Below are 13,340 nucleotides of genomic sequence, written 5' to 3'. Positions count from 1 at the left end.
TCCACTCATCTCGGCCTCCCAAAGTGCTGGGATTACAGGCTTGAGCCACCACGCCCGGCCAGTAGGCTGTTTTTAAAGAGTACAAGATTTCATAAATTAGGTGGGCTCCAAGGAAGATTCAGTTCAGGGCATCAAGTACTTCATCAAACATTTTAAAAGGGAGATAGGAAGAAATAATAACACTCAGACTTTCAGTTTTTTTGATACCTATAAGAAGGGTGTGGTGGCTCAAGCCTGTAATACCAGCACTTTGGGAGGCCGAGGTGGGCGGATCACCTGAGGTTAGGAGTTTGAGACCAGCCTGGCCAACATGGTGAGAACCCGCCTCTACTAAAAATACAAAAAATAAAAAAAATTTAAAAAAAATTAGCAGGGCATGGTGGCGCATGTCTGTAATCCCAGCTACTCGGGAGGCTGAGGTAAAAGAATCGCTCGAACCCAGGAGGCTGAGGTTGCAGTGAGCCAGAATCGCGCCATTGCACTCCAGACTGGGAGAGAAGAGTGAGACTCCATCTCAAAAAACAAAAAACAACAACAAAAAGAAGGAACATGGTGGGAAAGGAGTATGAAAAGAGACCCCAAAAAATAAACAAAAAAAAAACAGTAGAGCCATTTTACCATGACATTTGTGTCTTGCCCTTTGGAGGGTGCTGGTAGGAGCCCTGCCCACAGCTCGGCATATCCATGATAAGCAAGGCCAGTTCCCCTGCCAATTTGCTGATATTTGGGATACAGGTCACAGATACTTAAGGCTTTTAGGTTCACTTATTTGCATGCCTGCCTTGAAGTGACCAGAAACTTTCAATCTTACGCTGCTTAATATCATTATTTTTCTTCCGTTCTGAATAGGGAATTAGCAGAGCTTATGGTGGTAAGAATTACTATCTCATCATATACATTACTATATGAAAAATTACATGTTTAACTATTACTTATTTACCTTGTTATGTCTTCTGTTAACTGTGCTGGGTCAGGTGGATAAAACTTTACGTTAAATGTAAAATTCCAAGGGACACCTATAAAAATAAACACAAAATAATTTTATGTTTATACCTAAGTTTCTAATTATTGGAAGTACTTCAAATTATTCAAACATTTCTCTTTCTCTTTTTCTTTTTTTTTTGAGACGGAGTTTCGCTCTTGTTGCCCAGGCTGGAGTGCAGTGCCATAATCTTGGCTTACCACAACCTCCATCTCTCGGATTCAAGAGATTCTTCTGTCTCAGCCTCCTGAGGAACTGGGATTATAGGCATGCGCCACCATGCCCAGCTAATTTTGTATTTTTAGTAGAGACAGGGTTTCTCCATGTTGGTCAGGCCGGTCTCGAACTCCTGACCTCAGGCGATCTGCCTGCCTCGGCCTCCCAAAATGCTGGGATTACAGGCATGAGCCACTGCACCTGGCCCCACGAACTCTATACCATTCTTTCAACACTTTTGAAAGTCTGAAATTATGTCAAAAAATGTTTTAAAATTAGTAACTGAAAAAAACTGCCGGCTGGGCACGGTGGCTCATGCCTGTAATCCCAGCATTTTGAGAGGCCGAGGCGGGTGGATCATGAGGTCAAGAGATCAAGACCATCCTGGCCAACATGGTGAAACCCTGTCTCTACTAAAAAATACAAAAATTAGCTGGGCATGGTGGCGCATGACTGTATTCCCAGCTACTCAAGAGGCTGAGGCAGGAGAATCACTTGAACCTGGGAGGTGGAGTTTGCGGTGAGCCGAGATCATGCCACTGCACTCCGGCCTGGCATCAGAGCAAGGCTCTGTCTCAAAAAAAAAAAATTGCTGCCTTCTAAGGACACAGGAAACCAAGAACTCCTACATAATATTGGTGGGGATGTATAAACTGTCACAAACAATTTAAAAGAGAACAATTTGGCAATATCTTATTGTAAAGATGAAAATAAACATAACCTATAATCTAGCAATTGTTTCTTCCAAGCACATTTCCTAAATCAGTATTTTTTACACTGTGGATCATGATCTGTTGTGAAATCAGTTTAGTGGGGAAAAAGGTCAGCATTCAAAACATGAAATGGAATGCAAAAGAAGAAATAAGGATGTCACTCATATCGTTCACAGTAAAAATTAAGAATTATTGGCTAGGTGCAGTGGCTCACGCTTGTAATCCCAGCATTTTGGGAGGCTGAGGCAGGTGGATCGCTTGAGCTCATGAGTTGGAGACCAGCCTGGGCAACATGGTGAAACCCAGTATCTACAAAAAAAAAAAAAAAAAAAAAGCTAGGCCTGGTGGCACGTGCCTGTATTCCCAACTACTCAAGAGGCTTAGGTGGGAGGATGGTTTGAGCCTGGGAGGTAGAGGTTGCAGTGAGCCATGATCACGCCACGGCACTCCAGCCGGGGCAACAGAGACAGGCTTTGTCTCAAAAAAAAAAAAAAAATTGCTTGTTAAATTTTCTTTTTCTTTTCTTTTTTTCTTTTTTTGAAATGGAGTCTTGCTCTTGTTGCCCAGGCTGGAGTGCAATGGTATGATCTCGGCTCACTGCAACCTCCACCTCTCAGATTCAAGCAGTTCTCCTCCCTCAGCCGCCTCAGTAGCTGGGATTACAGGCGCATGCCACCACACCTGGCTAATTTTGTATTTTTGGTAGAGACGGGGTTTCACCATATTGGTCAGGCTGGTCTCAAACTCCCGACCTCAGGTGATCCGCCCGCCTTGGCTTCCCAAAGTGCTGGGATTACAGGTGTGAGCCACTGCGCCCGGTAAATTTTCTTTTTCAACAGGGAGGAATTACAAAAATTACTCTGAGTAAGGAAAGGAAAATGCACATGATTACCTGTTACATAATTTAATTTATACAATGTTCAAAAAGATAAAACAAAACATATTTTTAGATATACATTCATAGATAATAAAAAGCATTTCGAAAAATTCAAAGGAATCATTAACACAAAATTCTGGACAGTGGTGACCTCTGCAGGGAAAGAAGAGAAGGAAGGAAAAGACATGGGTTATATTTTAAGACATAATTTGTAGAAATTATGTATCAGTAACTTACAATATATATAGAAGGTATACGGATTTCTTGTTTTTGCTCTGTACTATTCCAGACAGGAAGAGTGATCTTTCTTTTTTTTTTTTTTTGAGATGGAGTCTTGCACTGTCTCTCGGGCTGGAGTGCAATGGCATCATCTTGGCTCACTGCAACCTCCGCCTCCCGGGTTCAAGTGATTCTCCTGCCTCAGCCTCCTGAGTAGCTAGGATTACAGGCATGTGCCACCACGCCCGGTTAATTTTTTGTATTTTTAGTAGAGACGGGGTTTCACTATGTTGGCCAGGCTGGTCTCAAACTCCTGACCTCGTGATCCACCCTCCTTGGCCTCCCAAAGTGCTGGGATTACAGGCATGAGCCACCACGCCCATCCAAGAAAGGTGATCTTTCTTATCCAGAACCAAGAGAATAATCAAAGCTAAAAATTAAGCTAGGAGGAAGAAGAGATTGACAAACCTCAGAAAAAGGTCCAAACGGGTAAGGCTGGGTCTGAGGGAGATTAAAAAAAAAAATAGACAAAGCGATGCTACAGGTATGTAAGTATGGATATATGAAAAAATATATATATATAATGGATTGAAAGGTATCACCTCCAATTCATAACAATACATTTCTATGGATAGGGAGAGAAGGAGATGGGACTGAGAGGAAAACAGACAAATCTTACCTGTACTTTCTATTTTTAATAAAAAATGTTAATTCTGCAATAGATAAATGTCATTCTTCTATTCTCTGTATTTTTTGAAATACGGAAAAAAATTTATTGTTATCTATAACAATTTTTTTTTTCTTTTTTTTGAGACAAATTCGCTTGGTCGCCCAGGCTGGAGTGCAGTGGCGCGATCTTGGCTCACTGCAAGCTCCGCATCCCAGGTTCATGCCATTCTCCTGCCTCAGCCTCCCGAGTAGCTGGGATTACAGGCGCCTGCCACCACACTCAGCTAATTTTTGCATTTTAAGTAGAGATGGGGTTTCACCATGTTGGCCAAGCTGCTCTTGAACTGCTGACCTCAGGTGATCCGCCTGCTTAGGCCCCCAAAGTGCTGGGATTATAGGCGTGAGCTACCACAACCGGCCATATACTTGTGTTTTTAAAATGCAAAATTTATATGTGCCTAGAAAAAAAATATTGCAGATTATATCAGTTTAACAGTGATTGTATCCAGAGGACAGGATTTAGAGGACTCTTACATTCTTCATGATAATTTCCTATAATGTTTAAATTTCTTACAATGGGTATATATTACCTGCGTGATTAAAAAAAAAAAAAAAACTTAAGGGCTGGGCATGGTGGCTCACGCCTGTAATCCCAGCACTTTGGGAGGCCAAGGGGGGTGGATCACCTGAGGTCAGGGGTTCCAAACCATCCTGGCCAACATGGCAAAACCCTGTCTCTACTAAAAATAATACAAAATTAGCCAGGCATGGTGGCACATGCCTGTAATCCCAGCTACTTGGGAGGCTGAGGCAGGAGAATCGTTTGAACCTGGGAGGTGGAGGTTGCAGTGAGCCGAAATCACACCACTGTACTCCAGCCTGGGCAACAAGAGCAAAACTCCGTCTCAAAACAAACAAACAAAAAACAGAAACAAAACAAACAAAAAAAAACTTAAACTCCCACCTTTGCAATAAATGTCATTCTTCCCTTTGTCTTAAAAAAATGTTTACAATTTGATTCTCTATTAAAGTTTTTGTAAGGGACATGGTGTTTTTTTGTTATTGTTTTTTGGGTTTTTTTCCCCCATGTTGAAGAAAGTGTTTTTATTATTCTGTAATTTTTTTTTTTTGAGATGGAGTCTCCAGGCTGGAGTGCAGTGGCACGATCTCGGCTCACTGCAGCCTCCGACTCCCTGGTTCAAGCAACTCTCCTGCCTCAGCCTCCCATGTGCCACCATATCCAGCTAATTTTTGTATTTTTAGTAGAGACAGGGTTTCACCATGTTGGCCAGGATGGTGTAATTTTTTTTAACTGAAAAATATTAAGGTTTCTTTTCTTAGCAAGATTTTTTTTTTTTAAATACCCAGGAAGATAATCCACTAGATATTCTTTTTTACTCATCATAAACTCTGTTAACTTTTTCTCCTAAAGAATCTTCTTGTATAATCATATGTTCCTAATATTTCATATTAAAAGTATTTTCATTGAAAGGAGCAAGGAGTTACATTTTTCTTGTGGTGTCTCAAATATTCTGAATATTTGTTTGCTCTGACTTGCATTTTAAAACAAGCTTTTTATAGGTGGAAAGCAAATATAGAGTTATCAGTCCAAAAGAGTATTTTGTTTCTTCACTTAAGAAAACTAAACAATTACAAACAAGGTCTAAAGAAAAACATTTCACCATAACAAAAGTGTTTTCTTCTAAGAAACAAATGAAAAGCAAAGTTTGTTTTCAGGTGAGTGTTAAAACTTACTAATCATGATAAATAACTATTGCACTTCCTGGAAGTTTCTTCAAAACTAAACTAAAAGGACAGGCAGTTTTAATTAGCCATTGGGCCTGGAACTGCAAAATACGAATCTATACTTTTTTCAATCCAGAAATATTTATCCCAGGACACCAGGCGGATCAGGGTGTAAAGCGGGACCATACATTAGAGTTAGAGGTAGGAGCAAAGCCAATATGTCAGAAGGGTCAGTGGCAAGCAATTCTTGTCCTTCCATTCTTTTTTTCTTCCACAGTCCTTTATACTACAGTTTAGAAGAGGACTGTTAAAAGGGATGAAGACAACCATAAAGAAGAAAACATAAAATTTATAATGCAATAGTTCAGAGCAATTTAAAAGGAATAGGACACGGCAGCAAACTCCTAGAAGGCAACTGCAGTTTCAGTCACTACCACTTTGAGAACTGACTCCCATATCCTTTTTCTTTTCTCATCTTTGTTCTTTTCCACCTTCTGTTACTCTCAACTCTTCCTATCTTCCCCAACTTTGCCCAGTTGTAAAAAAAAAAATCAACAAAATCTGACCTACATCTCAACAGTATCCACCTCTGCTATATTTTTCTATTATGGAATCTCTTCCTTCCAGGAGAAGGCTTTATCTCGATTTCAAAGCAATCTGCAGTAGTCAGGATTCTAAAGTGACTGACTCACAGCCAGAAATGGCTGGAAATCCTCTGACCTACTAAAAGAAAGAAAGAACTATAAAAAGAGCTATATCCACTTACCACGAACCTGCTTTTTTATTTCTTTGGCGGAATCCAGCCACGTCTGTAAAAAGGAGAAAAGGCATTCACACAGAGCTCCAAAACACATAAACAACAGGGTACTGGAAGCTGGATCACGGACTATCTTCAAATAGTGCCTCCAGATCAACCTGCATTTCCTTTGATAGTCTTTGTACTAATTTCACAAAGCATAGTGATTTTGAGCAGACAAAAAGGGACCCCAACATTTGGGCTGAATATTAGCTCCACTACTTCCTGGCTGAGTGACTTTAGGAAATCTGTACCTCAGTTTCCTCATCTATAAAATGAGATATTGGTAGTACTGCCTACTTCATAGTGTTACTGTGAAGATACAATGAGTTAATACATGTAAATACATTAGTAAACAGCAAAAGCTAAGTAAGCTTTGGTTATTTATATTATTCTATAAAGACTAGTAGATAGCTACAACCAGAATCAATTGACAGCATCCACATTTTATTTTCTTCTCCAACCCTGACCTTTGGTCACCTTCAAGTTTTTTCTTTTCTTTTTTTGAGAAGGAGTCTTGCTCTGTCGCCCTAGCTAGAGTGCACTGGCACAATCTCAGCTCACTGCAACCTCCGCCTCGCGGATTCAAGCAATTCTCCTGACTCAGCCTCCCACGTAGCTGGGATTACAGGCCCTCGCCACCACACCTGGCTAATTTTTGTATTTTTAGTAGAGATGGGGTTTTGTCAAACATGTTGGCCAGGCTGGTCTCAAACTCTTTTTTTTTCTTTTTTTTTGAGTCAGAGTTTCACTCTTGTCACCCAGGCTGGAGTGCAATGGTACAATCTCGATCTCAGCCCACTGCAACCTCCGCCTCCCTGGTTCAAGTGATTCTCCTGCCTCCACCTCCCGAGTAGCTGGGATTACAGGTGCGTGCCACCATGCCCAGATAATTTTTGTATTTTAAGTAGAGATGGGGTTTCACCATGTTGGTCAGGCTGGTCTCCAACTCCTGACCTCAGGTGATCCGGCCGGCTCGGCCTCCCGAAGTGCTGGGATTATAGGCATGAGCCACTGTGCCTGGCCAAAGTTTTCTGTATCAGCACAGTATTCAGTACATGGCTTGTGCCCAGTTTACTGAATGAATAAATATTTTGTTTTCCCAAACTACTCTTGCCCACGCCAATGTTGTCCTTCACTGTTCTCCCACTCCACTTAGAATCAGCACACCACTAGGCTAGGGCTCCTCAACCCATGGTGGAACATGCAAAATAAGGGCACTGGAAAAGAACTTCACCATTAACATTGTTCATAGATCCCTTTGAGAAATGTTTAAAGACAGAAATTTCTAAATTTCTAGAAATGTTTAAAACATTTTAGTGGAATATAAGATACATATCAAAAAGTACATAAAATGTAAGTATAAAGATCAATAAAATATCAATGTGAACATACAAGAATTATAACATTACTAGCACCTCAGGAGCTCCTTTCTTGCCTCTTCCTAATCTCTCCTCTTCCCTTGTCCAAAGATTTAAAATTGAATTTTAGTGGCATTTAATTAATTTATTTAGATAGGATCTCGCTCTGTGGCCCAGGCTGGAGTTTAGTGATGCAATCTTGGTTCTCTGCAACCTCCACCTCCCGGGTTCAAGCAATTCTCCTGCCTCAGCCTCCCAAGTAGCTGGGATTACAGGTGACCACCATCATGGCTGGCTTATTTTTTTGTATGTTTAGTAGAGATGGGGTTTCACCATGTTGGCCAGGCTGGTCTCAAACTCCTGATCTCAAGTGATCTGCCCACCTCGGCCTCCCAAAGTGCTGAGATTACAGGTGTCAGCCCCCGCACCCAGAGATAGTGGTATTTAGAAAAAAGGAGTAAGGTGTCCCCCTCCTCACCCTCTACCAACAAGGGCAGAGCATATGGTGACCATACCATTTGCCCTATTGAAGGAATGGGCTTGAACATCACATATTTAAATTGATTATATACTACTTTGACTATTATATAATCATTACAACAGACAATAAACGTAAGAGGACTAGTTTTCTTTTACACTCACACCACAATTAAACCAGAAAATTAATATACATAAATAAATGCTACATAGTATTAAATTGTTCTAAAGCATAAAAATAAGCACATACTTGTTTAAGCCCTGTCAGAAAGGGGTGACCTGGGTGATTTCTCCTTAGTCTTTCATTTAGACTAAAGAAAGTTTTAAAAAAGTTGCTGTATTTTCAAAGGCAAAGGAAGACTTCAAAAGCATCAACTGAGTTTCATGAAACCTCTGAGAACCTTGGTTTACACCACGCAATCCAGAACTACTACCACTTTTTACCACTTTGGAGTAGGTATTTCTACCATAGAGGACTCCATGTTTTCCATTATTTTAAGAGAATCTCCCTAGGTAAGCTGAAGCTGCCAAGTTCCTTCCAGGGATTCTATGAGCCATTCTGAGTCTGTGCTAGAATTTCTACTAACTCGACATAGGGAAGGCAAATCCAGTTTTGTGTCAGTCATATAAAGACTGCAGGGTATAAGCTACTATGTAGAATAAATTGGATTCAATTATCTACACCTCCAAATCAAAATAAAAAACAAAATCTTCTGGAGATAATAAAAATCATGTGTACAAGAACAGGTACTTTTATGCTCAATTTACATTGTTGAATTCCTAGCATTTTAGTTAGCCAACAAATATTTGAGGAATGCTTCCATGTGCTAGGCACTGTGGTTACAAAAAAAAAAAAAAGAAACAAAGAAAGATTAAAAACTAGCACTGGTCCTCAGGGAGCTGTCATTCTAATCAGGAGGCAAAAAGAGAACAATCAGTTTGTTCGAGGTGTGATAATTACAATGATAAAAATATGTGCTAGTGCTATGCTAGAGCACAGGGTATTCTGAGAGCACAGAGGACATGCACCAAAATGGTTTAAGAGTCAGTTAGGAAATGTTTCTTAATAGAATGTCTGGGGGATCTAAATGGAGTCTTGAAGGACAAATGAGTTAGCCAGGCAAAGAAGAAAAGGAAGTAATTAGAAAGGCACAAAAGTATAAAAGTGACTGCAATACACCTGAGTTGTTGCATGTGGTTCAGCATAGCTGGAGCATAGAGGCAAAGAGGAGAGAGGTAAAACTGAAAAGAACAGTAAGGACCAGACATGGAGGGAGATTATTTCATGCTAAGAACTTAGACTTTATCAAGTTCTTAGCAAGCGGGAGTCATAGAAGGATTTAAAATAAAGGAGTGACATCAATTAGAGAAAGCATGATTATAGCCAGGGGTACCAAAAAAGACGCTATTGTTCAGAGTGATAACTGTGGTCCAGCAGAGGATAATGGTTAAGGGCACAGGCTTTGAAGTCACACGGTCTTGAATTCCAATCCTGCCTCACCCTCTCTACCATTTAGCAGCTGTGAAACCTTATGTAAGACAGTGTTTCTGAGCCTCAATTTTCTCATATGTATAATTGGGATAAAACTATTATCCTCACAGAGTTATTATGGGTTAAATTATTTGATGTATACTAAAAGCGCATAGCCAGTATTCAATAAATGGTGCTGATATTGATAATCAAAAGGGTCTGATGGGATAAAGTCTATGGGACAGAGGAAAAAAAATCAGGAGTTAAAGCTATTAGGATTTGTGACTAAGTAAATGGGATGTAGGGGAAGGGTGGGCTCATGATGAGGGTTGGTAAGGTAAGTGGTAAAGAATAATTCTCAAGTTGCTGGCTTGGGCAACTGGGTGGATATGGCACTATTCACTAAAACAGGAAATAAAGGAAAATGAACAAATGTTATAAAGGAGAAAAAATAGCAACAAGAAACAACCTACATGTACATCAAACAGTTGAATGAATAAATTGTAGAATAACTTAAATAGGTATATGTTTAAAGTATCTTTGGAAATCCAAGTGGAATATTTCAATAGAAAGCTGTATAAGCAGGTCTGGCACTCAGAAAAGAAATTTGGGCCAGATATACATTTGGACACCTTCCTCATGTAGGTGGTAGATGAACCCATTAAAGAAGATTTAAAAATCACCCAAGGAGTATGTATTAGAGTGAAAATAAAGGGGAACACTTGGGAAACCCTTGTATTTAAGTGATAGAGAGAGAACAAAGAGCTGAGAAGTAAATTGAGGAAAAGAGACTACAGTGGTAGGAGAAAGACAGCAAAGGCTGGTATCACAGTATCTAAAGGAATAGGAAGTTTCAAGGAGGGAGTAATTAAGATCATCAATACTGCAAAACGGACAAGTAACATGAGGATAAAAAATGTCAGATTTATCTTGGTAAGAGCAGTTTCAGCAGAGCAATAAGGGCAGAAATCAAAATACAATGAGTTACATCAACTGCAGATGAGAACATGGCACAGCTGAAACTTTCGCTCATTACTTGTGAGAGTGTAAACTGGTAAAACCACTACAGAAAACTGTTTGATAGTATCACTAAAGCTGAACATATGCCTTCTCTAAAATCCATCAGTCTCACACCTAGGAACATGTCCAACAGAAACGGTTATGGAGAGATGTATACCAAAAGGCACCTGTAAGAATGTTCCTAGCAGAAGTATTCATAAAAGCCCCAAACTGTAAACAAGCCAAATGTCTATCAGTAGTAGAGTACACAAAGTGTGGTGTAGTCAAACAATGAAATATTATACTACACAGTAATGAGGCCAGGAGGCTGAAGCAGGAGGATTGCTTGAGCCAGGGAGGTGGAGGTTGCAGTGAGTCAAGATTGTACCACCAGGGCCGGGCGCGGTGGCTCAAGCCTGTAATCCCAGCACTTTGGGAGGCCGAGACGGGCGGATCACGAGGTCAGGAGATCGAGACCATCCTGGCTAACACGGTGAAACCCCCTCTCTACTAAAAAATACAAAAAAAAAACTAGCCGGGCGAGGTGGCGGGCGCCTGTAGTCCCAGCTACTCGGGAGGCTGAGGCAGGAGAATGGCGTGAACCCGGGAGGTGGAGCTTGCAGTGAGTTGAGATCCGGCCACTGCACTCCAGCCTGGGCGACAGAGCGAGACTCCGTCTCAAAAAAAAAAAAAAAAAAGATTGTACCACCGCACTCCAGCCTGGACAACAGAGTGAGACCCTGTCTCAAAAAAAAAAAAAATTATACAGTAATGAGAATGAACTATTGCTGTATGAAACAGCATGAATGAATCTCAAAAACATCATAATGAATGAAACCAAAGAAATCTAACCTAAGAAAAGACACTGTATGATTTTATTTATGCAAAGTATAAAAACAGGCAACAGTGATTGATGGTGATAGACATCAGGATGAAGTAACTTTTTTTTTTTTTTTTAAGTTTTGTGATAGGGTCTCACTCGGTTACCCAGGCTGGAGTGCAGTGGCGCAATCTCAGCTCACTGCAACTTCCACCTCTCCAGCTCAAGCAATCCTCCCACCTCTGCCTCCTGAGTAGCTGGGACTACAGGTGCTCACCACCACACTTGGCTAATTTTTCTGTATTTGTAGAGACAGAGTTTCACTATGTCACCCAGGCAGGAGGAAGAAGTTACTTTGGACGGGGAGTGGGGAGGAGTAACAATAGATAAAGAGTTGGAGGTAGTGACTGGAAGGGACACAATAGGGGATTTTAGAGTTCTGGTAATGTTCATTTTTCTTATCTTGGGGGCGTTTACACAGATGTGTTCACTTTTTAAAAATTCTCTGGCCAGGCGCGATGGCTCACACCTGTAATCCCAGCACTTTGAGAAGTCGAGGTGGGCGGATCACGAGGTGAGGAGATCGAGACCATCATGGCTAACACGGTGAAGCCCCGTCTCTACTAAAAACACAAAAAATTAGCTGAGTGTGGTGGCAGGCGCCTGTAACCCCAGCTACTCAGGAGGCTGAGGCAGGAGAATAGCGTGAACCCGGGAGGCAGAGCTTGCAGTGAGCCAAGATCGAGCCCCTGCACTCCAGGCTGCGTGACAGAGCCAGACTCCATCTCAAAAAAAAAAAAAAAATTATTTGGGATATATATGTATGATTTATACCTTTCTTGTGTTATGTTAAACTAATATGTAGTAAGGAAATAGAGAATAATATATGTAAACCAATTTCTCAAAGAGTATGGTTACAGCATGGAAGAAAGGGTTAGAGCTACAGAAAAAAAGCAGGATCTTCAGATGTCCCCTAAAATAGCAATTCTGAATAATCTAGTTATATCTGAATATTTTCAGTGGTATGGATTCTTTTTGAAGAGTCCATTTTATCAATCGTATCTCGAGAATTAAATATATTAACATTTTAAGCAGAACTTAAGCTTGTGCATTAAAAAGAATTACATTCCTTCTCTGGCTTAAAAAACAAGTTTCCAAATAATACAGAGATGAAGAGCGGCAATATCCTGATACAGATATTCATTCATTCAACTGAAGTATTACCTGTCTCCCATGGGTTCTTCTTTCAAAACACCTTGAAATACTCTCTCCCTATTTCTTCATCTGGAAGATTCCTGACTGTCTCTTATAATTCATATCTGTTATTACCTTCTCCAGAAAACCGCTTCTGACTCCCTATCTATGTGGGTGTCCATCTTACTGCTATTGCCTAGTCAGTTTGGGAGCTCCATGAGGAAAGAGACTGTCTTTTATAGCTCTGCCCAGCACAAGGCAGATACTATCTGAACAATAAATGTTTATGAATGAATGAACAAAGAATAGATGAATGATGCTACTGAAGTAAACCAGGAGAGATTAATAAAGTTTCAACTAGAGAGATGGCATTTAAAGAGGTAAAATGAATAGGAGCAGATATAGTTTGGATGTACATCCCCACCCAAATCTCATGTCAAATTGTAATCCCCAGTGTTGGAGGTGGTGCCTGGTGGGAGATGACTGGATCATGGGGGCAGATTTCCCCCTTTGGTGGTGTTCTCGTGATAAGAGTTCTCACAAGATCTGGTTGTTTCAAAGTATGTAGCATCCCACCCCCTCTTCCTCCTGCTCTGGCCACGTAAGATGTGCCAGCTTCCCCTTAGTCTTCTGCCATGATTCTAAGTTTCCTAAGGCCTCTCCAGAAACTGATGCCACCATGCTTCCTGTACAGCCTGCAGAACCATGAGCCAATTAAACCTTTTTTCTTTATAAATTACCTAGTCAGGCATTTCTTTATAGCAGTGCAAGAACAGACTAACACAGGAGCCTTTCATATC

At 40.6% G+C, this 13,340-nt stretch overlaps 1 protein-coding gene across 34 annotated transcripts in view; it reads right to left on the bottom strand.

Annotated features, from left to right (window-relative positions):
• EPB41 (erythrocyte membrane protein band 4.1) overlaps nt 1-13,340 on the bottom strand; it is a 230,613-nt gene that overhangs the window by 104,392 nt on the left and 112,881 nt on the right. For all 34 annotated transcript variants that reach the window (XM_031666271.1, XM_031666212.1, XM_031666285.1 and 31 more), the window contains 2 exons: nt 6,189-6,231; nt 941-1,016 (listed from right to left, as the gene is read on the bottom strand). In XM_031666271.1, the coding sequence (XP_031522131.1) occupies nt 941-1,016; nt 6,189-6,231 (119 nt within the window). The remainder of the gene's footprint in view (nt 1-940; nt 1,017-6,188; nt 6,232-13,340) is intronic.

This window comes from Papio anubis, chromosome 1 (assembly GCF_008728515.1).
Source record: "Papio anubis isolate 15944 chromosome 1, Panubis1.0, whole genome shotgun sequence".
Lineage (NCBI taxonomy): Eukaryota > Metazoa > Chordata > Mammalia > Primates > Cercopithecidae > Papio > Papio anubis.
This window is presented reverse-complemented; position numbering and strand designations above follow the sequence as displayed.